The 27,083-nt window shown below is 41.7% G+C and overlaps 4 protein-coding genes across 4 annotated transcripts; 1 reads left to right on the top strand and 3 right to left on the bottom strand.

Annotated features, from left to right (window-relative positions):
• Positions 1-3,906: 3,906 nt before the first annotated feature.
• On the bottom strand, positions 3,907-4,575 carry LOC129765579 (uncharacterized). Its single transcript, XM_055765987.1, has one exon. The coding sequence runs from the start codon at positions 4,573-4,575 to the stop codon at positions 3,907-3,909; it is 669 nt and encodes a 222-aa protein (XP_055621962.1).
• Positions 4,576-5,918: 1,343 nt separating this feature from the next.
• LOC129765457 (WD repeat-containing protein 19) lies at positions 5,919-11,029 on the bottom strand. Its single transcript, XM_055765803.1, has 11 exons — positions 10,767-11,029; positions 10,547-10,704; positions 9,731-10,453; positions 9,192-9,672; positions 9,002-9,130; positions 8,364-8,940; positions 8,023-8,305; positions 6,710-7,962; positions 6,360-6,646; positions 6,220-6,296; positions 5,919-6,159 (listed from the first exon to the last, which is right to left on the bottom strand). Exons 1-11 carry the CDS (start codon positions 10,779-10,781, stop codon positions 6,051-6,053), a joined length of 4,092 nt encoding a protein of 1,363 aa, XP_055621778.1. The 5' UTR covers positions 10,782-11,029; the 3' UTR covers positions 5,919-6,050.
• Positions 11,030-13,144: 2,115 nt separating this feature from the next.
• Positions 13,145-15,388, top strand: LOC129768387 (rab proteins geranylgeranyltransferase component A). Its single transcript, XM_055770002.1, has 3 exons — positions 13,145-13,323; positions 13,404-14,585; positions 14,646-15,388. Exons 1-3 carry the CDS (start codon positions 13,275-13,277, stop codon positions 15,218-15,220), a joined length of 1,806 nt encoding a protein of 601 aa, XP_055625977.1. The 5' UTR covers positions 13,145-13,274; the 3' UTR covers positions 15,221-15,388.
• Positions 15,268-25,166, bottom strand: LOC129768386 (valine--tRNA ligase). Its single transcript, XM_055770001.1, has 4 exons — positions 24,809-25,166; positions 24,396-24,566; positions 22,395-24,335; positions 15,268-16,345 (listed from the first exon to the last, which is right to left on the bottom strand). The coding sequence occupies exons 1-4, from the start codon at positions 24,977-24,979 to the stop codon at positions 15,488-15,490; spliced, it is 3,141 nt and encodes a 1,046-aa protein (XP_055625976.1). The 5' UTR covers positions 24,980-25,166; the 3' UTR covers positions 15,268-15,487.
• Between the last annotated feature and the right edge of the window lie 1,917 nt (positions 25,167-27,083).

The following is a 27,083-nucleotide window of genomic DNA, read 5'->3' as shown; positions in this document are numbered from 1 at the left end:
TTTGACCGTTCATGTCACCGATGAAGAGTTTGACGTCACGCCGCAAGCGTATATTATAGGCTTTCTCAAAACAAATGGCGCATAATATTGGTGAAAATTAACAGCATTAAAATGAGTACATCCACATCTACGTTTACAAACGAGGTTTGTCAAGCCGTTGGGATTAATAGGGAAACGCAAAAAGTTCAAAATTGTATGACAGACTATGTTGAACAATCTGGCTATTCCATTAGATTTAATGACCGTACGAAAAGTAGATGCACACAACAAGCAGTATGAACACTCACAGTGTAATTCAATTCAATTCAATTCTAAATTGATGAGTGAACAAAAAATAGGACAGAAGGAAAACACTATATTATGAGAACGAACTATGTGTACGATCCTAAAATAACAATCTTACCTAGCGATAGCGGGTGCATAAAACCTAACGGAAAACGAAGGGATCAAAAAAGATCGCACACATTTTTTATCTCATTCGGCTTGTTTACCCTCAGAACTAGTGATCCCCGATAATCGTTCGATTAATCGATTAATCGAATACTTCCAACAGAAATCGATTATTAATTGAACGAATACTGCACAACCAATAATCGAAGCGAACGAATAATTTACGTCGATTAATCGATCCAAACCTAGAATGAAAAAAACGTACGGCCGCTGCAGTTTTATCCTGAAAATCAATCATTAGCTTTGACGCTCCCCTAAGTTCGTAAATGAAGCTCAATGCTGTCAACGCGAATTGAGTTTCGTTTACGACTCAAGGGGAGCGTAAATGATGTTCAGGCGGAATGAACACTTTTTTGATTCCATATGGCGTTCTAGCAAATGAGAAATATTAATCTAACTAATTATTTCTCTCAGTGTGACGATTAATCGATTAATCGATTATTTGGGGCGATTAATCGTATCGAATAACAAACTGCTGGAAACTATTCGATTAGCTGATGAACGATTAATTTCTAAAATCGGGGATCACTACTCAGAACCTGCAGTGGTGAACCATAGATAAGCTTTAGATCAGAGATTGAAATCCTCGCTCGGATGCACGATAAATATTCAATCAATCAATCTAGTTTTCGATGAACCGTGTATTGTTGATATTTTCGTCTCTTCGTTTTCACCGAAAATTCTTTTTCAGAGAGAAAGAGATGTGGAAAATATCGTTCTCGGAAGTTCAACGAGAATGGTTTTTCGTCTCTCATTTGGTACTGAAAATATGGAGCGAAAAATCATAGCTAACTTCACCAACGTTAATCTGTTACGACAGCGTCCAAACGATTTGCATTTGGACAGCGTCTGAATTGTAATCCATCTCATGTTCACTTCACGATGAAACCCAATATTGCCGCATATTTTCATGCAATGTTTTCAGCTGTACTGAAGAAGTGAAAAACCATTATCGGCATCAAGGAGTCACTGAAAACGAAACCATTTTTCGGAAATCATAATTCACCGAAAAATAAAAATCGGCTTTGCGTTTCTCGCGAGAATCGAAGTGGTTATACGCTCACTTCGATTCTCGCGATTCTCTCTCCTCCTATATTCTCAGCTATTTTTCCCTGTGGGTGAAAATGGATGTTTTTCGTCTCAAATCGGCGAGCATTTCGATCTCTGCTCTAGATGAAGGAGTTGAATGTGATGAATCATAGATAAGCTTTAGATAAAGAAGTTGTATGCCAAGGAGCAAGTTTTCTCTTTCTTTCACATGTTAGATTTAAATTTAGGATAAAATAAAAATTGTATAAAAACACAAGAACTGCTGAATAGAGCAAGTTGGCTTTGGAATTGTGTCGTTTTAAATACATACCGAAACTCTTTTTGAATCGACTAACGATAAATGATATTCATTATTGAGTTTTGATTTGGTAAAGAAGCTGACCACTCCCGAATCTGAAGCCCCTATTCGTCAATCCATGCCATAACCTTCCGAATATTAATGCCAAATTACCCAATTATCACATTGTTTTTGATGCAAAAACAGTAAATGATTCTGAAGGACTTCATTGCACTTCTGACTGTTCATTAGTGTTGATGGTAAGCTATTTAAACGTGTAAGCTATACGAAACGTGTCATGTAATTTTTCTCGTAACTCGTAACTTTGCAGGCGGCAGTTTGATGGTTTGAGGAAAATATTTTCAAAAAGGCGAATGCACAGTCAGAAATGCAATGAAGTACTAAATAATCCTTCATTTCTGTTTTTGCATAAAAAACACCGTGATAATTGGGAAATTTGGCATTAATTCATAAAATCCGGAAATTCATGGCATGGCATGAACGTGTTAACACGTTCGTCGCCCCGTCCCCCAGATATGGGTGACACTTTCCTCGTTCAAATTGAATAAGATTTTTGAAAGGAATTTGATAGAATAGGCACCTAAATGTAACTATAGGATATGTAGAAAAATAATAAAATCATATCATATCATTATAATGTTTATACTATGCTTTTATTAATTTATAGTACGGATGGTTTGTATTGCAGTTTTTGGCGAAACCCATAGAATATGACTTTGGCATGTGTTAATGTTGTCAATTCGTCTTCAAATTGAAATAAATATTGCATGATCATATTTTTTTTTATTCTTTATTAAAGAGACTTCCAGCCTCCTGGGCTGGTTCATCTCTATAAAAGAAACAGCATAGACAGTGCCGAGAGACGTATAAAAACATTACATTACATGTTAAACAGTTTAAAAACAGCATTACAATAATACTTATAACATTTGATTTCTGTTTTGCTTCGTTGCTCGATGGCGTTCTTTCTCTTCGGATCTCCAGCGAGGATGTTCACCTGCCATGGGCGCCATGGCATCAGGCCAGAGAAGGAAAACCCGCGCCGTTTGAAAATGCCGACCGTTCTTGTTCCCCTAAACGTGAAGGGGAAGGAACAAGGATCTTCACAATGGATCCGCTGTTTGTGGTTCACAAAGTTCAAGTGAATATCGGCATCTTTGAGCCGATCGATTCGGTTGATGATCAATTCTCCGACCAAAAATTGCTCGTGCGACCCGACAGTTAGAAAAAGGTGTTCGGTATTATCGGAGTAACCGACTTCGTGGGAACCGAACTCAGAATTCAATTCTTCGGCGATGACAATTATGATAATGAGGGCAACTGCATGATGGTTGAAGTCCCGCGTAGTCCATCGGGGAACGAGCGTTTCCGCCCTTGTGCGTCCCGAACTCTGCTGCATGTCTCATCTTCAGATCGAGGCGAGGTATGCCCGAGGTTGTCCGACGATACCGGTTGGGCTATAGCGTCCGCATCGGCGAGGCCCCCACTATCCCTCCCGGAGAGCTGAACACCACTGTGTTGAACGATATGTATGAAGATGTGTTGATCTTGGTAATGCATATTAGGAAAATGTTTTATTTTTTCGATTTTGTCGAAGGCCGAGGGTCAAAAAAGGAGGTGTTCCGATGAGCGTCTGGCGGCAACGTGGTTTGTTTATCTGCAGGCAGCGGACTTCGACGGATGTTTTTAGGCGATTGACTAAGCTGGGATTCCGGTTTGTGTTTTTTCGGGGGCGCTGTGGAAGCGGTTGCGTTGTTTATTGGCTTGGTGGGGCGATGTCCTGGCGTGGGCGGAGAAGGATTATCCTTGAAAATGGCGTTGGGTTCTTCGGAATCAGAATCGGAATCGGCGTCGAAGCGATAGTCTGGGCTTTGTGCTGCTGTTTTTTCTGAGATAGTTTTTAGTGTTAGAGTGGTTCTGGTTGGCGAATTGGGGCTATTCCTCGGAAACGGAGGATTTGGTTTGTTTGTCTGCACTGCACTGGATGCATCGGTGATACCGGTTCTTGTCAACAATGAACTAGCGACGGTGATCTTGTTCTGATGAGAAACGATGATTTCCTCCTTCTGGATCAAACGCTGTTCCATCGCCGCTAGAGTGTTGGCCATCTAGTCCATTCTATCGACCAACGCTGCGTTTTTTGCAGCTTCAATGAGTTGCGATTCTATGGAAGTGGTGATGTTGGCGATGATGAGGTCCTTTTCAGAAATTGTTTTCAAGAGGTCGTTGTTTCTCCGATCCGAATCCTCCGTATTCGAAGTGGGCCCATTTACCTTTCTGGTGACGTCTGCGTAGCTTCGTTGTTGGCAATTTCCTGCTTCAAAAATCAATCTAGCAGCTCTGTAGTCTATGTCGCGTTCGATCTTTATTTTCTGTATCGTGTTCTCCTTCCTATATTCTGGACAGGGACGGGAGGCGAGGCTGTGTTCGCTGGATCTACATTTTCTGCAGAACAAGAGCTGCTGGCATTTAGGTCCCTCCGCAGGAATCTCGTGATTTTCCGAACAGTTCCCGTATGTTGCCGTCTCTTGTCTGCATTTCACTTTAGTGTGACCGAACGCCCAGCATTTAAAGCATTGCATGGGTGAGGGGTAGTAAGGTCTCGTCCTGACACGCAAATAGCCGAAATTAATAAATTCCGGAGTGTACGTACTGTTTACAGTAAGCACTACAGTTGGAGTGTTCTCAAAAGTGGTTGGGCCGGTCCGCCGCTTTATTCTTCTCGCGCTTGTTATCTTTTGATCCTGGAGGTAGCTCACGATTTCCTCCTCGGACATGTTGATGGTCTGTCCACAACTTACAACACACTTTGAACAATTGAGATACTGGTGGTAGGTGACTCTCACCCGTGTTTCGTCGGCTAACTTTTTCAATTTCAGTAATCTCTCCGCCTGTTTTTTGCAACGCACCTTCAACGCGTATGCCGCGCTGCCTCCTTCAGCACCTTCAATTTCCCTGCCCAGTTTTCAATAGACTTACGGATGAGGAAGGACGCGATAGGGAGCGCCTTGTCCTTGCCATTGTCATCCACGCCCGTTATCCGCAGCATGATCAACTCTCCGTGATAACCGCCGGGTCCATATACGCCGGTACGGTTGCTCCCGAAAAGCTACCGTCAATAGTGCGGTGTTTTCCCCCGCCATTGTGGCCCCACACACTGGGTGCGGGGCCGGGGGTACCCGCCATTGCGGTGGCCCAGCTGCCGCTTACTCACCAATCACAGTAAATACGTGCAACACGAAAACAACCACGCTACAGGGGGAAGCCCTACCCCTATGACGTCAACCGTCTGAGCTTCTCACTAGACTGTCGCTTGATTGTCTACTACACGAATTAGAACAATGTTCGGTCGAACAAAGACGACAATTGAACAACGAACAAACAGCGATAATTGAACGCGACGAACACTCAAACGGTGGTTTCCACTTCCACGACCTGCGTGGTGCCTTGTGAAAAAACACTACAAAACGTACAATTGTGCACGATACAAATTGTAACGTTAAAACAGCGACAATTGGACGCTATACAGAAGCACAACAATTTAACGCAGCAGTAAAAAGACCGACCAATCACTTGCGCTATCAGTTCAACACTGATTGCATAATCATATAAAAGTTGACTAAAAATTAAGTTTGATCTTCATTTAATAATTTATCCGCAAGTTGAGCCAAGCGAGAAACTCAGAAATGTCGCTTTGGGCGACAAAAGTGTTAATGAATAGGGGCTTCAGGTTCTGGACCTACTTATAACTTATAGATGCAGCTTACAAACAGTATGAGTGATTTGAAGAGCTTAAACGAGCAGTATACTCTGTGTAGAACGAGATACACACTACAACATGGCGCAATTTGGTCGAAATCGCCTCGAATGGGTTATTTGAACTGATTGAGAACTAACGGTGCCCTAGGAATTAGGAACTTATTGTAATTCATGTGAAATTGACATTAATTTTGTAAAGGAATGACTTAGAGGCGAATGAACTCTATGAGTATAAAGCCTCTATAATGCAATTCAATTAAAAAACGAAAAAAAAATATATACCCGGTTTGTGATTTTGTGTGGAGGATACATATTTGTAAAGGCAGTGATATCTTCGTACGATTCCATAACGAAGCTTAGCCTATTTTTAAACACATTCTTAATAATTCACGAGAGAAAATACACCGGATACTCACGTTAAAGCACTTCGAGTGATTTTAAGGTACGTTTAAGGAATGCCAATAGAATCTATATTCTGTTGGATCGCATGAGATCAAGTGCCAGTACCAGTGTACGTTTGTATATCGTCTATGTCTACCAGACGAGTAGCATCGATTTCTTCTCCACACATTGTGCACTGATTTTCAGTAGTTTCCAATATCCTTAAAACATAATGGTGAATAAAAAAAAATCTATATCGAGGGACCCGACAATAAACTCACTTCAAAAATTCCATCTTCAAAGCTGGAAATTCGCATTCCGGGCAAGCTACCATACCCTCCTTGACGACGTGCTGACCCTACGAGAATATCCCTTAAATATGAAACATCTTACACCGAGAAACTGGTTAGCTTCAACTCACCGTAGCGATACAAATAGGCAGCGTTGTCTTGCACTGACCACATATGAAGTCCATATTCGGTAAGCTTGCATCACACACAGGACAGAGACTAACGTCATACGCCTCTTCATTCTCCAGCTGACCACGAGGCGCTTTGCGTACGATCGACTCGATCTTCTTTGCATACTTTGCATCTATTTGATTGCGAAATTCGGACCGCATCAGCATCACAGCGTATTCAAAGGCCGATTTCCGCAAACCGGTGCGGTGGCACTCAATGACGGTGGACGTGAGAATGGGTACGACATCTGGGGATAATAAACTGTGATTATTTTAAGTTTTATAAAACACGCCTCATGGGGCAAACTTACGTGAAGGGAATTGGGATATATTTTTGGCCACTTCCAGAAGAAGTTTTGCGGCCAAAAGATGGTTCGCACGCTTCACGTGAACCCTCACCAGCGTGTATCGATGCAGTAGGGCTAAGGAAGCCTTCATATCAGACGCGATGGTTAAGTTGTTTCGTTTGAGCTCTTGATACATTGAAAACAGCAAGTCGTGTGCGCTTCGATAATTGCCAGAAATTTGTTCCTGGTTAGCGATAATCATTGCTGCCTTTGCCGCCTCCTTAAACTGCCGCTTAGCCATATACAAACGGAATAGAAGCTTTGGATCTTTTGGAACACCGTCCGTTTCTCCGAGCAAATAATCGATAAGTTGATGGGACAGTTTCTCATCATTAGCCGAAGCAACACAATCAATTGCCAGGGAAAGCGCTGTGTTTTCTTCGTTGCTGAATGTTGAAGCTTTCAGAAGGTGCTTCAATGCTCTCGAATACTCTTTTCCTAAAAAGTAATATTTCCCAGCCAAGAGAGTGTATTTTTCGTTTTCGAAATGCGTCGCAACGATCAGATAATCGCTTGGTTTTGCTGTGGAGCTATGTTCCAACACATCGCCGTAGAAACGCATTTGGTTGTGTTTTTGTGCGATTGAAAAGGCATCGTTAATCGAACCGCACAGCACAAGGAACTGAATCGCCGATTCATAGTCCCCGTGCTGTTCGAAATATTTTGATAACATCTTCGATCCCTCCACAGATCTCGTATCTAGCAGGATTTCTGAAGCGCTGTGTGGATCCGAAAGATACTCCAAATATATCCTCACGACACTATCCAAATCACCTGCTAGGTGGTAACTGTTGATGGCATCCGCATACTGTCCTTCCAATTCCTTTGCTTTAGCGTATGCTGCATGCAATTTTAGACTGGTCACATTCGGCAGAATGTGATTAACTTTTTTCCACTGTTTGAGTTGAATGTACAACTCACAGCATTTGTCCCAATTTTCTCCTTTCTCCAGCAGTATTGCCGCCTCGTTGAGGTTTCCATTTACCATGAGCGACTCGCCACAATCATTGAACAGCTGTTTGTCGTCCAATTCCAAGGCAAGCTGTATACCCCTCCGATAGTCACCACATTTAACGCTTGTTCGAGCTATACCTGCCTTACAAAGTGCGACATGTTGATTCAACACGTTCTGTTCGATGAAACCGTTTGCTGTCGCCGGAACCGCTTCTCCTTTGAGACCACGCTCATAATTCATCAGAGCCTCCGCGTAGTTGCCCCTAAAACGCGTAGTAAATTGATATTTTAGTAGTTTTGAGATTCGTTTCCAAAATACTAACGTAAATTCCAACTGCTGTGCATATTCTCGGGCCAAGAATGGCATCTGCGACGGCGCTAACGATCCCGCCAAAGCCATTGCCTGTTCCCACTGCAGCAAATCCCGACACAAATCGAGAGCTTCTAAAGGGTTTCCACTTTTCGCAAACAGCGTTTTCGCCTCGTCAATTTGGTTGAGCAATAATGCACAAAATCCGGCTAGCGTATTGAGATCCTCTATTTGTACTATATCCTCCAGTGCGTAAACCATCGCCACGTCCCCAATGTAACGGAAAATCTTTATAGCTGTAGGAAAAATCTATGTGAATAAGGAAACAAATTCACGTCATGTGCTTGTCCAAACCAAACGTTATATTGAGATCCGCTACAGCGGACTGCCCAACTCGCTTCCATTCATCCATGTCATTGATCTGATTACACAGCTCCCAGGCTTCATTGTATTTGCGCATTCTAACTGCCGTTTGCAGCTGTTCCTTGGCGTTTCGCCCGGGTTTATTTGCATGTGTATTCAAAACAATGGTGGTCAATTTCCCTCCACTACCATGCAAACACAATTCCCCGTCGTGAAGCATAAGCGGAATCTGGTCACTGATCAAACTAGTCAACCCAACCTTATCAACCTTTCTTCCTTGGACTGATGCACGCACAAAAGCGTACGTCACACATGAACTTCGATCAAAGGCAATAAACACAGTAGGATTTGAATAATCCCACAACACGCCAATCGTGTGCTTGGGAAATTCTGGGATGCGAACTGCTTCCTCTGTGGCAGAAATGTACACATATCCACAACTATGATCATCGATGAATACAAGCCGCGTTCCATCCAAGTCAGTGTATATCGCTTTTATACCCATTTGATGTCGATACTGGATCACGGTAGCCCATCGTTCCAACGAAAAATGGATTATATTACCGAGCTGTAAAATATTAGAATAGCTCCGATTTCGATAGTCACTAACCTCAGTCAATAATACTCACATCTGTAGCGAAACACAAAAAATCATTGGTAAGTACTAAACACGTGACAATTGACTCAGCCACACCGCGGATTTCGTCTGGAAAAATCTTTGGTTCCCGGTTCATAGTTGCTTCACTCGTGGATTCAATCTGCAAACAATATTAGTATTGCATGTTATATCGTGATGTTTGATTTTTATTTCGTTCTAACCGGATGCAGCATAATCTCGCCACCACAAAGAACCGCACAATATTCGGTACTCAGGGCAACTTCTTTGATTTCCGACATGTACTCACGATCACCCAATAACATTGGACTATCGTTTAGTGCCCGACCGAGGTCATAGAACCAAACGTGGTTGTTCATTCCGCATGCCAAGTGGAACGGCCCTACCGCAAGAAATGATGGCTCTATTTCGAGGGCAATCGTCATCGGGCTCGACCTCTCTTTATCGGGTACGTAATGATGGATTGCCACTTCCGCCAAACTTGTGAGTAGCGCAATCCGGGGTGGGGATATTGCATATAAGGAATGGAGTTTTGTGACAAATACACACATCGCGCCCTGTGGAGTTGTTACACCCAACAACTGCCCATCCGAACTCCACTGCACGTTCTTCACGGCGGATTGATCGTGTAGCGTCAGAATCTTCACCGTTTCTTGTAGATTAGACATTGAGTGAATTTTGACACTAAAATAAAAAAAAATATGCATATTTCCAAATTTCTTCTACGTGTTCCAGCACTTACTTGTTGTCCCCACAGGAAGCCACGAGTTCTAGCTCTTTGCAAACAGCGATACTGTTCAGTGAGTCCCTATGATTTTTAACCTGCCACATCTCCTGGCCAACCTCTCTTGGGTGGGTAGAGATCGCAACGACATACCCTAAGCTGAACCCAAGCAAAACGTATCCATCTCCGAACCACTTGTGCTGCACCAAAGACCCATAACGCTGCTGAAAGCCCAATTCCGTCGGTGAGTCCGGCTCCGGAAGATGGTACAGAAACAGTGTCCGTTTGCCAAGAATCATGCTTATCGTATTCTCGCCAGGGACTCGCTCATCGGTCTTCATCTCTGCGAAATGCATGTCACTGGGGCTATCCCGCAGTTGAACCGATCGCAGCGTGTCGCCCTCCTCGTTGCTCAACGATAGAAACTTGTCCTCGCTGCCAAGCGCAAGAATATTTTCCCTAGACCAGGCACCACAAGTGATTCTTTTCGTGTGCTTCCCCAATATCGGTACCCGTTTCGTTGTCGCATGGTTGTAGATCGACAAGTTACCCCTCGAGGTGGCTATCGCCAGGAGTAGGCCTCGCTTGGACCATACGATACAGCTCGGAGGATCACGCACACCAATGTCTACGATTTGTCTCTTCTGTGAGTTTGAATCCCACAGGATCAGCTGAGGTGAACTTTGCATGATTATTGCCAACACATCACCATCCTTGTCCCAAGCGAAACCGCCACATAGTCTGAAAAGCCAGATGAACATGAATAGGCGCAAAACTTTCCAGGGCCTAAACCATGAAGAGAACCGATCGATAAAAATCCCACAGCCTACTCACCCTTGTAGCACAATCCGTTCCATCAATAGTCCTTGCCTATTGAAAATGGCCACCGTCCCGTCACTCCCAGTAGTGGCCATAAGCTGTGCTGAGCCTCCAGTCTGCCATAAGAAGTAGATATCCCCCTGGCCATGAGGTTCCTCATTTCGATAGAGAACCTACCGACAAGATAAAAGCGGTTTATCGAGCAATTCACATCTAACGGAAATTGAATAATTACCTTATCGCCACTCATTGCTCTTCGCTGGTAAAATGATTTGCCCGAAACCCTTTTTAGCACCTACAAAAGTGCCATTCCGACAATTTGAAGAACTTATTGAACCCTTTCGCACTACGGGAAATGAAAATTTTTCTGTTTACCGCTTTCGTTGGCGACAGGTTGCCATGGAAGCGATAAATTACTATGCACTTGTGTTGCTCCTTAGAACTAAAAATAACAAAGAAAAACAGATACAAACCATAACACATTAAACGTAAACAAACGCAACAAGTGGTTGTAACTCGGGATGCAATGTTCGCTGAAGTACGCTGGTACGCACTGTAGAGAGCGTTCTCACATCACTTTTCCGCAGCTTTCGCAAAATTAGAAAAAAATAATATCGATGTATGGTCCATTGATATCGCAGAGTGTCGACTCAAAACTTTTGAAAAAAATCACTGATATTCCCTGATTTTCCAGTAATTTTTCAGAAAAAATCCAGATGTAGGCTAGTAATCAAATTTTAAACTAGCTCTAAAGTTGTAGTTTTTAAAACATTTCTTCAGCATTTCAGCTTCAGCTCCCTAATGGAATTTATGAGCGTCTGTCGATATCTCGATATACGCTCCATAAGCTTTAAAACCAATGCTTTCAACATACCTTCGCATTCCAAACGAAATTGTAGTTTTTGTCTGTCGTAAAATTTCGGCGAGTTTTTGAATCCATCCATCCTTGGAAGCATCAGGTAAAATATGCAATCCGGAGCTACCCAAATTCAAGAGTTCTCCTCGACTTGCGTAAAATGACCAATTAACGTAGGCGCCGTCCATCGGCACCAGAAGGAGAGACCTTCTTTCGAAGTTGAGAACGTTTCAAGGACATTGACATCATATAACGATTTATCTCCTCCTTCTCTTCTTCATCCAAAAATATGACATTCAAATCCATCTGCAGCCTGTTTGTAGTCTTCTTCAAAGGCTCTTTGAAACGAACGACAATGTATAGCTTGCAAAGTTTCATCAAGCTCAGATTTAGAATACGGGACAAATCCAAGTATTATCATAATTGCCTGCCATTTCGTACATTGACACTCGGGGAAGCAAGCAAAGCAACGTCATGATTACTTACTACTTACTGATCTTACTTAATATATCTGCCTAATGCCAGCAAAAACATCGCGAATGTAGGACCATCTACTTTCACGCTGAAGGACTAAGTTCACCTACAGGCGAAAGCGAACAACATATACTGAAAATTCTACAGAGAGTCAAACTAGTGAAATACAATTTTGTTTGATATCATTAGATTTCTAATTACTGCCATAATCAAAATTCTAATCGTCGTAATTCAATTTTTTCCAGATTGGTGAGGAAATTCCCTGATATTTCCTGACATTGTTTGAATTCCCTAATATCCTCGTCTAACAGGAAGGTATGGGGGGTAAATTTCGGTCGTTTATTAATCTTCCAGCTCTTCTTGAAATGGCCAATTTGTCGTTGTACGAAGCTTTGTATTGCCGAGATTCAATCATTCTAATTGCAGGTTATGTGCTCTCGTGGCCGAGGGGTTAGCGTCAAACTTAACATGCCTTAACATGTTTCGGGTTCGAAACATGTTGTTCTGACCGGGGGAATTTTTCGTCATCGAAAAATCAAATCATCGAAAATCAAAGAAATTTCCTCCATCTTGCACTGTGGTCACGCGTATTCTAGAGCTTGCCACTCAGAATGCACCCAACGCGTTTGCTCTACAAATAAGATTCAAACACCGAAGTGAAATTATTTATGAAACGTCAGACAGAAACAGACTAGTATCATTCCATGATCATCGTGGTGTTGATACTGGTATTACCGAACAAACTTGAATTCAAATTAACTGAAGTTTTGAAAAGTGATGACCCGTGATTATTATTTTCCACTCAACTTTAACTTAGTGGAATCGGTTTCTGAGATTCAGCCAATGTTTCACACCACCAAAATTGTTAAAAATTGCTGAGAATAAAGGTTTTTACAGTCATAGAACATTACCCAATCAGTAGCAGGACCCAGTTCGAAGGATAAATAATCGGGAACCAACACCCCTATTGACAGTTCTAGTCCCAGAAGAAACCGACCTCTACATAAAAAAAATTGCCAGCGTACCAAACTCAAGACCGATCACCAAACAAAACACAACTGAACTGAATTTGTTGATAACTCTGTCGTACACTGTCCTGAAATAAATTGATTAAAACAAAGATAAAAATTCAAACGGTGAAACGAAATGAGAAGTATATAGAAAAAAACCCCAGACATGTTCCAAATTAGCCTCCTCAAACGGTTATTTCTATTCTGATTCCAAAAATACGGAGCACGTTCACAGTTTCACAACACATCTCATGACAGCACTAAGAAGTTTGACACATCGCAATCGTCTTTTCTCTGTTTTATTACTCATCGTATGTGTTTATCATAAAATTTAGCGAAAAATTTCTTCCACGTTCGAGCTGATTAGTTTTCAGAAAGATTCGTAACACTACTAACGAACACCATGGAGGAGGATCTTCCGACCGAGTTCGATCTGATCGTGATCGGAACCGGTGAGTATTCGAGCTTGTGCAAAAGAAAAATTATCAGGACTAAAGCATTGCTGTGTATGGCTTCGCGTTTATCATTCAAGGCCTTCCGGAATCGATTGTGGCAGCGGCGGCCAGCCGTGTTGGCAAAACGGTGCTACATCTCGATAGCAATGAGTACTACGGTGGGTTTTGGTCATCGTTCAATTTGGAAAGTTTGGGAAAGTACGTGGAGGAATGTCGCAATGGTTTCGAGAATCTGCAACCTACTACGGAGGGTGTGACGACGAGAGATGATTTAATTGCCCTGAAGAGGGCCACTCGCATTGAAAATGTTAGCGAGAGATGGTTCGATTTCGAAAAGCACGGAGATATCGATGGATGGAATAAGGGTAGTATAATGAAGGAATTTCGTCGATTCAATATCGATCTGTGCCCTAAATTGCTATACGCACGGGGGGCTATGGTGGAGTTGTTGATATCGTCGAATATATGCCGGTATGCGGAATTCCGAGCAGTTGATCGTGTAGAGACCGTATGGAACGAGAAAATTATGACGGTGCCCTGCTCCCGTTCGGATGTGTTCACCAGCCGGGATGTAAATGTTGTCGAGAAGCGCCTGTTGATGAAATTCCTTCAGAGCTGTGCCAGTTATGACGGTGATGGGGACGAACATAATGCGCAAGATATTGAGGGGAAAACATTTCGCGAATATTTGAATAATCACAAGCTTACCCCGAATCTGATACACTATTTGCTATACACGATTGCTATGGGTAACGATAAAACCAGTTGTCGAGAGGGCTTGGAGGGGGTGAAAAAATTCCTACTCAGTTTGGGCCGATACGGCAATAGTCCCTTCCTGTTTCCAATGTACGGCTGTGGTGAGATTCCTCAGTGTTTCTGTAGACTCTGCGCCGTTTTCGGTGGAGTTTATTGTTTAAGCAAGTTCATCGACGGAGCCAATCTGGATCAGGAGCGCACTTTCCGATCGCTTAGGTGCTCTAAGCAAACAATCGAAGCGAAACACCTGGTTGTTGGCCAAGGGTATACATCGGAGGATATAATTAACGAAACGCTTGAAACGAAGACTGATAGCAATCGGAATCGATGCGGGAAGATGGCTCGTGCTGTAATACTGACGAACATTCCACTGGGAGGCCTCTCCCAAAACACTGGCGGTGGTGGTGTATCGTTCATGAAGCTTCCACCGGCTGAAGGGCATGAGGATGGAGCCACTGTTATTCAATTAGCACATTTCAGTGGTACTTGCCCAAAGAACATTTGTGAGTATAATGCGTAGAGGGGCAATTTCGGATGTTTAATTTGAATGATACACTTTTCAGATTTAATACACGTGACGGTGAAATCGATCAGCAATGACCCAAAAGCCGACCTAGAGCCATATATAGTGCAGATTCTCAATCGAGAAGTACCGAAATCAACGCAAGCATTTACAGATGTGGAACCGATCGGGAACAAGGAAGAGAGCAACGTTTCTACTGTCCTGTATGAGCTTTACTTCAACATTCCAAGTTGTGTCACCTGCTCACACAACGCTTCCAAAGATTCTCTCCCGAAAGGAATCCATTTAACCTGCGGTCCCTTCTATGAATTAGATTACGATGTGAGCATAGCGCGGGCGAAGGAGATTTTTAAAGACATTTACCCGGAGGAAGAATTTCTTCCTCGGGCCCCCGATCCGGAGGAAATCATCATAGGCGATGAGACCGATGAGGGGCAGGAAATAATCGCTAGTGCTGAAGAGATTGGTGACCAGGAAAAGGTGGAGAGCGCTCGCGAGTGTCGGGAGAGTGAATCATCCGTTGGTACGGTTCCATCGGTAACAGGGATTTCGGATGCCCAGGAAGCTAAGGAGGAGGCGATTGAAAACGCGGAAGAGTGCTTAGAGCGGAAATAGGCAACCCTCCCGTTTAGCCTAAATATACTTTATAAGCTTACCGGGCTTTGAGTGTGCTTGCAATCGCTTAGTTTACATATTTTAATCGTCGTAATATTTATTGCCGTGTTCTCTTGCTGTGCTGTGTCATTTAAATAGCATCAATAAATTACTATCACTACTGCTTAAGGTTTGCAGTTTTGCGGACTTCAAGCGCCGAAAGCCTTCTTTCCAGCAACGAGTTGGATAAAATGCGTATTAGTGAAATGTTTCGTTTCTAGAGGGGACTTACATCGTATTAAGTGTCTCCATTGCTGCAACGATACGTTCCATTTCGATCTTGGATTGATTCAATTTTTCTTGGTTGTTGTTTCTCACATCCTCGGGAACCTTTGTCGTGTAATCCGGGGCGTTCATGGCTTGTTCTAGTTTTTCCACAGTAGAGTTTAGGTTATCCTTCTTTTTGGTGAGCTTTTCGATTTCTTTATCGACTTCGATTAACCCCTTCAGCACAAGATGCACCACACATGCACCTGAAACGGTCAAAATTGCACATCCAGCAGGTGGCATCCCGCTAACGAAGTGTATCTGCGAGTACGACATCGTTGCCAGATCAGACGCGAAGCGTTCCAACGTTGCCTTCAAAGCATCCTCACTACAAACGATATGGGCTTCGGTTTTCATCTTATTTGGAAGGTTGTAATCGCTTCGAGCCGACCGAATGATCTTTGCAGCTCGCTGCACAAACTCAAAGTCCTTCTCGAGTGATTCGTTCTTCCAGTTAGAGGTCTCCAGCTCGGGATAGGGTGCCACACAGATGCTAGCCACATTTTCCACATCGGCACGAGGAAGGCGTTGATAGAGCTCCTCCGTGATGAACGGCATAAAGGGAGATAGCAGCTTCAGACCAAGGCTTAAACAGGTGTACAAAGTTTTCCTGGCAGATGCCTTTGCGTTATCCGAGTTCGATTGGAACACCGGCTTGAGACATTCCAGATAGATGTCGCACAGATCGTACAACCAAAAATTGTAACAAGCATTAGTGGCCTGGGCAAATTCGTAACCCTCGAAACCTTTGTTTGAAGTGTCGATGCAGTTGGCCAGACGGGAAAGAATCCACAAATCAATGCTGCTTTCAGAGCCGGTCTGCAAATAATAGCAAAAAATAGTTAAGTCCTGAGTATTCATGGATAGACTCATTCAATGAGGTTATGCAGCAAACAACCAAATTTCCAACCAAGTTTTAGGAGACAATTGAAACACTAGTAATAAAATAACTTCGAGACGAAAAATAAAGAATGAAAATAAATAAAATAAAATAAATTATTTGAAACGAATTAATTTTTTATGCGCCAACCTTTAAGAAGACGAGTTTTGAAAAAACTACATAATTATATTTAAAATCTTTGAAGTTTTCACTATTTTCATGTTTCTTGAGATATCGCTGCACTTGCTCAAGGGGGGACCCTTGTCCCTTGTCGAAAAATAATGAATTTTCATGATTTTTTTTCGGATGTTAGGTATGAAGTTGAAGCGTAAGGTACGTGAAATGAAGTGTGTTAACACGTTGAGTGCCACGGTTCGATGGACATTTTTAAACGGAAACGGACCATCGTTTCTTATCATAGTAGAAGGTATTTTTGTTCAAAAGGGAATGCTTTTTATCATATGTTCTACTATCAGTCACCGGTGACTGACGCGGCCTGGACGAAAACTCGGTGACAGTCACCGGTGACTTACGTGGCAATCAACGTGATAAGTATAAAGTGAAGCGTTACATAGGGGTTTTCGAAAAATTACCACAATGTCGGCCATTTTTGTTGGAAATGAATTATTTTTCATGAAAAATCGCGGTTTAGAAACTCACAAAAATCGAAAAAAAATATATTTGATACGGCTATATAACGCTTTAGATAATTAATTTCTACATGCTAAAAAAATCAGTCAATTCGGTCGAGTAGATCCTGAGGTATCGATACTACCAGCTGAAAAAACCATGGTTTCTAGAAAAACGCGTTTGAAAATTCGTACAATACTACATCCCTTGAGGTAACCTCATACAGGCAAACCTTTTTTTGTGCGGGGGATAGGGCACAAAAAAGTCGCATAAAAAAATCGTGTGAAACTTCCCCAGCAGCTTTAAAAAATCGTGTTCGGTACACATTTTGAATAAAAACTTTTTTTGTGCGATAGTTAGGGACCGCATAAAAAAAAATTCCCCAAGAAAATAACTCCAATCCACGCCATTCACCGTTCAATTTCGTTTTGTTTCCCTGCTTTGCGATGGGACACTTTGCCTTTTCGGTTGCGCGTGGCTGTTTTGTGCTTTTAGTTGCATGTTGAAACGTGTTGCTGTTAGAAATCATGTCATGCAAAAACTTTGAAAAACTTAGAACATTTGATGAGAGGAGGGGGCTGATTTCAGAAGTGGATAATTGAGACGCAAATATGCTTTTTTCGCACTGAAATGCATATAAACCATCGAAAAAAACTAAATGGACGATAACTTCGTCGAATATGCTTCTTGTCATACACCGCACAAAAAAATCGCACAAAAAAAATCGCACAAAAACAGGTTTTACTGTACTTCTTGCTGTAATTTTTCCAGGTGTATGACACGATTATCGCTATCTCACTCTACCTACCGTCATCGCACCGTCAATTTTCACATCATGTTATTTAATTACTTGAAACACGTATTTCTGACTTTCATTCAACCATATGGCTATACAATTCCAAAATTATTGCTGATTTTTTTCATTATAATATAAAATTGTCTTCATAAACAATTTTCGCATGAGACTTTTTCACCAACTGCACACAAAAATGTTTTTAATTCAAATAGAATACTAATTTCATATGGAAAAGCTAATTTTCATTCATAACTTTAATTTTGAAAACGTTCATTCCGACTGCAAATCAGCTATTCGTTGACGCTCCCCTAAACTAGTAAACGAAGCAAAATGCCGCCAACGCTGATCGCTGTTTTGAAGAGAATAAATGCTTTTGACGTTTGAGATGTTGGCACCAAAAACATGGCGGGTGTCATACAGCTGAATATTTCAATGAAATCAAATATCGGAAAATCATTTTAGGACATTTCTTAGGGCACAAACTTCCCAAAAAAGCAAAAACAATACGATTTTTTTGACCTTCCAGACAGGGCCTCCCTTTAACCAAACTTCAATGTCTATATATTGGGTTGGGGAAAAAGAAATGTCGTATATTGTCAATATATGCCAACACTTAAACATATCTTGTGTTGTACTTATCGCATCGGGTCATACTATACGGCTATTTAAAGACGACAATGCTACAAATATCGTTATGACAGTGCTGTGATTGTCCTTTTCAGTCTCAAGTTATAGCGCGTCAAAGATGGAGTCCACCAAGCAAGAAATTCGCCATATTTTACGTTTCTACTACCTGCGAGGTAAAACTGCAACGAAGGCCGCCGAAAAAATTCGCCTTCTAAATGGCAACAAGTTTGCGAACAAAACGACGCATATTTAACTTAAATCGATCAGAAATACGACTTTTTCCCCAACCCTATATCATTGAATGGATAATTAAATACTTGCTTGAAAAGAAGTGGGTAGACCTAGGTTTCATTTTTTTTTATTTATGAGAAACAAGCATTTGAGAAACAGATGTTTTGAAGTGATGATGAACTTAAGTTCACACTTTTTAATACTTGGGTTCCTCTTAGAAAACAATTATGGTCAATAATCCAAAAAAATTGGTCAAGATCGATCCACATTACAAAACAGGAGGAGTATGCACTGTCTCAAGAAGTTGTTGTTACGTCACAAAAAAGTATTTGTGACGTGACAACATTTTGACTCACTACAAACACTTTTTTTTGCGTTTTCAATCACACACGATTGAACGATGTTATAGTAAAATTGAGAAAATTTCCTGCAAAAATCATCAGTTGGAGAATATGTAATAATTAGATTGGCTTGTTTTGAGTCAAATACTTTTGTGACGTGACATCACCTGACGTTTCGGATTGTTTATTAATTACAGATCCGTTTCGAAACATACAAATGTACATTATTTTATAATTTGTCAACAATTGATGAACGTAGGTTCCAGAATATAGAATACAATCTTGTTTCGACTTCCCGTTTGATGATAATAGTATTAAATGACAAAAAATATGAAAAATCCATGCGATATGGGTATTGTGTGAAAGGGTCTCACCAGCGGAAGTCAAATATCGTATTCCAATGCCATTTTGGAATCGAAAATTGTGACTTCCGGTTCGTTAAAAACGGTCCTAAAAGACCGGAAATGGCATGCAATTTCCACAATACAATTGGAAATGATAGTGGACATATACATGGTTAAGCACCCATCGACGGGTGCGAGTGCGATTAGTGGAGAGGATTATCCTCGCAAATGTTGGAAGAGTTCTACTTGATCAACCCTGGTAGTACTCAAGTTTCCCGGTTTACCAAACGCCCCGCAACATCCGATGACTGGCAGTCCCTACCACAGTGTCGTGAGTAATTGATAATTAGGAAAAAAACATGAAACCTTTAAAACCCGAAATGTCGTCCTCACTTTGAATTCCCTCATTGTGGGTAGGAACGCCCCCACACCAAAAGAACCGGATGGAAGAGGGTGTTTGTAACCCGTGAACAATCCGCCCTGAAGATTTCTAGCCAAACCTCTGTTTTGTAACAACCTTCCTCGACGTTAGTGGCTGGTCACGGTCTGGGAACGTTTGTTACAATGTTTGATAGTGAGCAGATAGAATTTGGGCGAAAGGGAGATAATAGGAAGTAGTATAGTAGTATAGTAGGAAGAACTCAGCCTTAGAGCGACGCATGTGCAGTTAGACAAAGAAAGTGCACATACAAACGTCAACGGTCAACAGTCAAAGTCCAAGTCACCGTCAACTTCATCTTCAACACGCAACCATAAATGCCCTTGCACAGGAACACGCACAAACACACACAGATGCATATATAGTGTTAATCAAAAGATTCTAACAGCAAAATCAAATGCGTTCCCCCGGTAGTGAGCACCGCCCAATGAACCAGGCTTGTATGATCCATTGATGGCAAGCGCCACAACGATTATGCTAAACAATTACAAAGTAAAAACTGGGAGTTGGTTTATCACCTTTTGAAGGTCGGTTCAGGACGACCCCAACTTTTACCAAATAACGACATGCTACAGGTACCAGGTAGATTCAATTTACATTGCTTATTTTGATGAACGTACCATAAGCAATTAAAATTGCCTTGTTTTGTAATGTTTCACGATCTAAAAGAAAATTGAACATGTTCAAGTGTTCCAGTTGACCATTTTGCTATTTTAGTATCGCTGATTTATTTATTTAGAAAAAAAAAAAACAAAAAAATACGTTTGTTCCTAAATAGGCTTGAGCTTGAGTAAACTGTACACTTCGTAGTTGCTCTACGTGATTGATCGAACCAGCGAAATTGCACAAAGAACACACCGAATGACGCTTGGGAGTAGCAATCATCCTCATTGTGCAAGTCAAGTTTAAATAGTCAAAAACGACGCCGGCCACGTCCTTACAGTCACCAGGGGAAGGGAAGGAATGTTAGTATGATATTCGCCCTCCAAAGGCCAGAAGTGTCGTTTCTATAGCGTGATTCCCTTACGTTTATCGATGAAGGGATAGTTGTTAGTAGTGAGAGGTAAGGTACAGGATTCACTGAGATAAGTGATGTGAATATGTAAACACGAACTATTGACCACTCAACGAAACGAAAATCGAATGCACTTCGATACGCGACGGCAACCTCAAAATTAAACTGTAAAATTCCTCTATATTGATACCTTGAAAAAGGCTATGTGAAATAAACTTATCATCGTAAATATCACGTAAAATATCACTTAGAAATCTGACTAAATAACAGAGAACACTTTTCTACTTCCTCTACCGGATCGAAAAACTAGTTCGTAACACGTCATTCATGAAAATCTGTAGTAGATAGTGTATCTATTTTGTCACTGTTAGTTGAGGGGCTCAGAAGGAAAGGGTTGTAAGTGATCGATTGATCGATCCAACTCTTTTTTCAGATAATAACTCAACTGCAAAAACAATCCAATTGGAGTCTGATTGGCGAAGTAGCTTATGATTCGCTTTTTGGCGAAGTAGCTCTTCAGGTTTCGTTCCACCAAGCGTGGTCAAATAATGCGATTGGAAAGGTCCAAATTCAATCTTTCTTTAATCGCCCGAACAATCGTACATGGGTTTTTCTTTACTTTCCGGATTATTAGCGTATCCGTAATTTTTAGTTTTTCTAAAAAATAAAGCAATTATAGTGAAAATGGCAATAGGTAATGACTTATTACCTACTTTTACGTTACGAAAAGTTTGAAAAAGACGGGATGGTAATGTCGGGGACACAACCGAAGAGCCGTAGCACTCCTTTTGGTCGGATCCATTTGAGGAGCACAAATTGAACCAATCAAAACGAGGCATATAGTGCGTTTGGACAATGCTTGACATTTCATAATTATTTGATTGCTTATTTCAAGAAAAATAAAATGTTATTGATGATGGATGCGTAGAAATATTTCCTATCAATTGATGTAAATATCTTTGCGATCTATTAAGAAATGCTCGAGTTATAAGCGTTCGAAATCTTTCGTTTTTTCCCACGTGTTTTGTGCCTAGATTTCCATTTTACCCCCTATATCTTGCGGTTAGACATAGTCCTATTCCAAAAACTTTTAATATTGGAATATTTTATTTCAAATGGTGGTGGATTTTTTGCACCTATCACCGGTCGGGTTTTCCACACGGAGTTTGTTGTCCCGTCACTAAATTTTTTTGCGAGGTTCTTGCGATTATTTTTTGGAAAACTGAATATACTGGAATCGACTTTCACTTTTTTTTGACAAATCATAGAACAAAGTTCATTTGTATGTTTAGAAATGGAACCGAAAATCCAACATTTGAAAACCGCAAAAAAAATGTCAGGTGTTGTCACGTCACAAAAATATTGGATTGGCTACAAGCGAATTCCACTATGAAATATATTCCAACTGATGATTCTTGTAGAAATTTTCCTAATTTTACCATCACATCGTTCACTTTTTGGAAATCGTGTGATTCATACAAGAAAACGATAGAAAAATACTGTTTTAGTGAGTCAAAACGTTGTCACATCACGCTGGAATGGGTCAATAATAAATTACATCTTACCAACACTTGGATGTCGTCAAATTTCTCCTCTCCGGTGAAGTACATAAGCGCAAACTTTGTAGCATTCCACAGCTTGTTACAGAAAAACCGATAGCCCTGGACACGCTGGATGTCCAAATTAATATCGCGAGCCTGAGTCATGTAGGCACACAGCGCAAAACGCATCGCATCCGTTCCACACTCGGGAATGCCGTTAGGATAGTCTTGCTTCTGGCCAGCCTTGGCTTTATCGATCTCTCGTGGATCCAAATTCGAATCATACAGTTGCTTGTGAAGCCCTTCCAGCGAAATTCCCATGATCACATCCATCGGATCGATCACATTACCTAGTGATTTGGACATTTTTCTACCGTGAGCATCACGGACCATCGGATGCAGGAACACTTCTTTGAAAGGCAGCTTGCCCAACAACGTTTGTCCGAAGAACACCATCCGAGCGACCCAAAAGAACAAAATATCGTGGCCTGTCTCAAGCAGCGATGTCGGGTAAAACAATTTCAAATCATCGGTATTATCAGGCCAACCAAAAACGGAGAAAGGGAACAGCCCCGAACTGAACCAAGTATCTAGTACATCCTCATCCTGTCTCATAACCAAGGAATCTTTTCCGACGGACAAATATTTAGCGGCCTTTTCAAGCGCTTCTTCCTCGCTACGCCCAACGAACCAGACACTTTCCTCGTCCAAATCAGCTGGCCTCTGGCTAGGATCTTTGAACGTCGCTTGGTACGCTGGGATACGATGACCCCACCAGAGTTGACGGGACACACACCAATCCCGAATACCATCCATCCAATGGTACCATGTTTTTGTGTGAATTTCCGGAACGATCTTCAGCTCTCCCGATTGCACGGCCTCAGTAGCATTCTTAGCCATATCGTCACATTTTACGTACCATTGTGGCTTTATAAGTGGCTCAACAATATCTTTCGAACGAGAACAGATCGGAACGACCATTGGATTATCCACGGTTTCCTTGTATAATCCATTCGCCTGTAACGCAGCCAGAATAGCTTTCCTCGCATCAAACCTTTTCATACCCGAAAATTCACCATAGTCACCAATAATAAATCCATCATCGGTGAAAATCGTAATGAACGGCAAATTATGACGCTTTCCAACTTCGTAGTCATTCGGATCGTGGGCTGGAGTAATTTTTACCGCACCCGTTCCAAATCCTACCTCAACAAACTCGTCACAAACTATCGGCAGTCGTCTGCTGCAAAACGGATGCTGAACAAATTTACCATGTAAATGCTTATAGCGCTCATCGTTTGGATGTACAGCTACGGCTGTGTCACCGAGCATGGTTTCAATACGAGTCGTTGCCACAACAATCTCCTCATCACTGTCCATCACTTTGTAAGCGAACGAAACCAGCACTCCAAATTCAACCTTCTCGCTATAGCCAGGAATGGAAAGCAATGTGCGCCCTGGAATCTCAACCTTATCCACCTCGATGTCGGAAATAGCCGACCGCAGAGCGCATGACCAATTCACCAACCGACTGCTTCTGTAAATCAATCCCTGTTCATGTAACCGCACGAATGCCTCGGTGACGGCCTTGCACAACTTGGGATCCATCGTGAAGCATGCCCTGTCCCAATCGAAGGACGAACCCAACCTCTTGAGTTGATGGTAAATACGGTCCCCCTTCTCATTACGCCACTGCCAAATCTTTTCGATGAACTTCTCACGCCCCAAATCGTGTCTGGTGAGTTGCTGTTCACGCCAGAGTTTCTTCTCTACCACCACTTGCGTAGCTATTCCAGCATGATCACATCCTGGCACCCACAGCGCCGTGCGTCCCTTCATCCGGTGCCAACGGGTAATAGCATCCTCGATGGCGTTAGTCAAAGCATGACCTAAGTGCAACGATCCGGTCACATTGGGAGGTGGAATGACCATAACGAACTGACCGCGAGGATTGTTTTCTTTGCGCTGGAAATATTGCATGCAAAGGTTAACATTTATATCAGTAACCGAAAATCAATCTCTTACCCCATATTCAGGTTTGAAGAATCCTTCCTTTTCCCACCAACTGTACCACGCGGCCTCTACATACTGCGGACTGTAAGCTTCCGGGAACGGCCCACTGAGATCCTTTTTCTCACCTTCCTTCGTGTCACCGGTGTAGACAATTGCCTCTTTAGTGGTTTCCTTGGCCTTTTTCTAGGGATCAAAAATATTATTTCATAGATTTCTTTCGGTCTCGCTCTATTTATGTTCGAAAGCAAGACATAATTAAAAATCATCGAAAGTGTGTGTTAGAGGCGAATGAACTGAAAAGTTTAAAACCTCTATAATTCATCACGTTCGTTCGTTCGAAAGTGTGACCGCGTGTAAAGGGGAAAATCTGATGCAATGTTTCCATAGGAATTCCTCCATTCATGCGATCCACTGAAATTACTCACCTCAGCCTTCGGTTTAGTAGCAGCCTGCTGCTCTTGCTGCTGTTTCTTGTTCAACTTCTCCTGCAGCTTCGCCAACTTGGCAGCCTTCTCCGCTTCCTTCTTCAGCTGCTTTTCGGTTTTAACCGGAGCTTCAGCTGCGGCAACTGAGTGGTTGTCTACAGAGTCGGACATTGCTAATGATTATTCAGGAAACGCAACACCAACTAATACTGCTTCTTGAAAACACACGGATTTGTGGCCACCGTGAGTTAACCTTCTCTTCTTTGGAATCCGTCCGTAGCGAAAGGAAAGCGAACAGTTCGAACGATCACTAATGCCAACCAGGCCAAACACGAGACTGGGCTGAGATGACAGATCTGCAGTGAAGAGATTTTCTGCAAGTTCCGAGAATTGTTATTTATGGACAGTGTTGGCATCTGAAATTTCAAGAATTCAATCAATAATCACAAAGGGCGTATTATGTTAACATGCAATATGTGGGAGACAACAATAATGTATTTTTCATTCGGAATTTCAACTTGAGTCTCGATAATTTGTACATTTGGTAGATTCTCTCCGTGATTGATTCAAAGTTTGGTAATTCACCAATCGTGTCAAAAGTTCTATTGATTGAAAATGAGTGAAATTTGTGAAGATTTCTGAAGCGATGCTTTTTTATTACAGAAAGCCAAATGCGCAGCAGCAACATAGGAACATATCACACTGGTGGTCAGTCACTGGAAAATCTTATGGCAATTTGCTACTGGTCGAGCAAAACCGACATGCTATGAATTAAAAATCAACCATGTTACAGTTTGTAAACATTCGAGAAATCCTGGCTACGCAAAGATACTCGATGTTTGGCGCATACTAACAACTCAACAACGCTGTGTATGTATAATACTAATAAATAGCATTTTCTGTCGAATCATTTTCAATAAAAAGTAGAATATGATAAGGCTGAAAAAATAAATAGATAAAAATATAATAGATATAGATATGGTACCTGTCGTGCACTCGTGGCCGAGTGATTAGCGTCTCACACTATCATGCCGAGTGTTCGGGTTCGATTCCCGTTCTGGCCGGGGGATTTTTCGTCAGAGAAATTTCCTTCGACTTGCACTGTGGTCACGCGTATTCTAGAGCTTGCCCCTCGAATTACATTCAAGGCGTGTTATTTGGCTTAAGAAATCTCAACTAAGTATTAATGAATGACGCTAGTTAATGCATACGTTGAGACGGCAAAAGTTCCACAGGGAACGTTAACGCCATTCAAGAAGAAGAAGACCTGTAATTATCCGTCGTTACTCAAATCTCTACAAAACTGAGAAGATGTAAATCAAAAACGCACAGGTTGTACTGCTTTATCATATGGATATGAGAAAACATGTGATAATGTGCACAGCTGAACTAGTATATTCAGGTATATTGTATCCGATGTAGAATTAGAGAGTCGCCTCTAACTCGACATACCGAGGAATCACTCAGTGTTGCATTAGAGGCGATTGTGATCTGTAATTGGATATATCAACAAACATAACACAATGTGAAAAAATCAAGTTAAAACAGTAAAATCATTGAAAATCTAATGAATAACTATTAGAAAAGTGTACAAAATACATAAGATTGAAAACACTCCTAAAAATGTATCGTGTTGTAGAAACTTGCGCAAAGGATGTATACAAAAATTTCCAATTAGGGTCGAAAATGATCAATTATTCATGTAGCGTTACAGGTCTTTTCAATTAACTAGATGTCGAATTAGAGGCGAATTCCTGTACTAAGTTATCTACATGCAGTGATGTCCATATCCTCTGTGTAGCGAAGAGAAACTTAAATTCACTCACCTTCTCCGTCATTTCCAACGAAAGCACTCCTCTTTGGTTTATAATCACCATTATTCTAGATACGTGCGAGCGCAAGATGATGGAAGATAAGTTTTTTTCACTCAATACTCGGTCGCGCTAGAGTGTGGAAAGAGAGCGCACAAACTCTCTACAGTGCAGCGGATAAATTCACTGGAGAGTATACCGAAAACATAGGTTTTCGCACACTCGAGCTCCCAAGAGTAAAGAGAGTGTGAATCACTCGCACCAAGATTTCTCCCAACCAGCGTTCACTGACTCTTTATATATTCGTTGGTGAAAGGGGAAAGCACATGGTTTCTCTTTGGTGAGTGATGACTGTATCCTCAGTTTAGGCATGAAACCCGCGCGCGGGTGTATCATTTCAGTGAAAATGCCATCACTGTCTACATGTCACAAATTTGAGATAATTTCCCAGCAAACATTAAATC

This window comes from Toxorhynchites rutilus, chromosome 2 (genome assembly GCF_029784135.1).
Source record: "Toxorhynchites rutilus septentrionalis strain SRP chromosome 2, ASM2978413v1, whole genome shotgun sequence".
Classification (NCBI taxonomy): domain Eukaryota; kingdom Metazoa; phylum Arthropoda; class Insecta; order Diptera; family Culicidae; genus Toxorhynchites; species Toxorhynchites rutilus.
Note: the sequence above shows the minus strand (reverse complement) of the source record. Positions and strands in the feature narration are given on the sequence as shown.

What these genes read in the sequence shown, in the direction of transcription:
- LOC129765579 (XM_055765987.1), bottom strand. Translation starts at nt 4,575, where the DNA reads ATGTCCGAGGAGGAAATCGTGAGCTACCTCCAGGATCAAAAGATAACA.
- LOC129765457 (XM_055765803.1), bottom strand. An exon ending in GCACAGCAGTTGGAATTTAC is followed by an intron (nt 7,963 to 8,022) that starts GTTAGTATTTTG and finishes TACGCGTTTTAG; the next exon opens with GGGCAACTACGCGGAGGCTC. An exon ending in TTGAAGATGGAATTTTTGAA is followed by an intron (nt 6,160 to 6,219) that starts GTGAGTTTATTG and finishes TTATGTTTTAAG; the next exon opens with GATATTGGAAACTACTGAAA.
- LOC129768387 (XM_055770002.1), top strand. Translation starts at nt 13,275, where the DNA reads ATGGAGGAGGATCTTCCGACCGAGTTCGATCTGATCGTGATCGGAACC. An exon ending in TCTGATCGTGATCGGAACCG is followed by an intron (nt 13,324 to 13,403) that starts GTGAGTATTCGA and finishes TTATCATTCAAG; the next exon opens with GCCTTCCGGAATCGATTGTG. An exon ending in TACTTGCCCAAAGAACATTT is followed by an intron (nt 14,586 to 14,645) that starts GTGAGTATAATG and finishes TACACTTTTCAG; the next exon opens with ATTTAATACACGTGACGGTG.
- LOC129768386 (XM_055770001.1), bottom strand. Translation starts at nt 24,979, where the DNA reads ATGTCCGACTCTGTAGACAACCACTCAGTTGCCGCAGCTGAAGCTCCG. An exon ending in CTACTAAACCGAAGGCTGAG is followed by an intron (nt 24,567 to 24,808) that starts GTGAGTAATTTC and finishes TTTGATCCCTAG; the next exon opens with AAAAAGGCCAAGGAAACCAC. An exon ending in TCTTCAAACCTGAATATGGG is followed by an intron (nt 24,336 to 24,395) that starts GTAAGAGATTGA and finishes CAATATTTCCAG; the next exon opens with CGCAAAGAAAACAATCCTCG.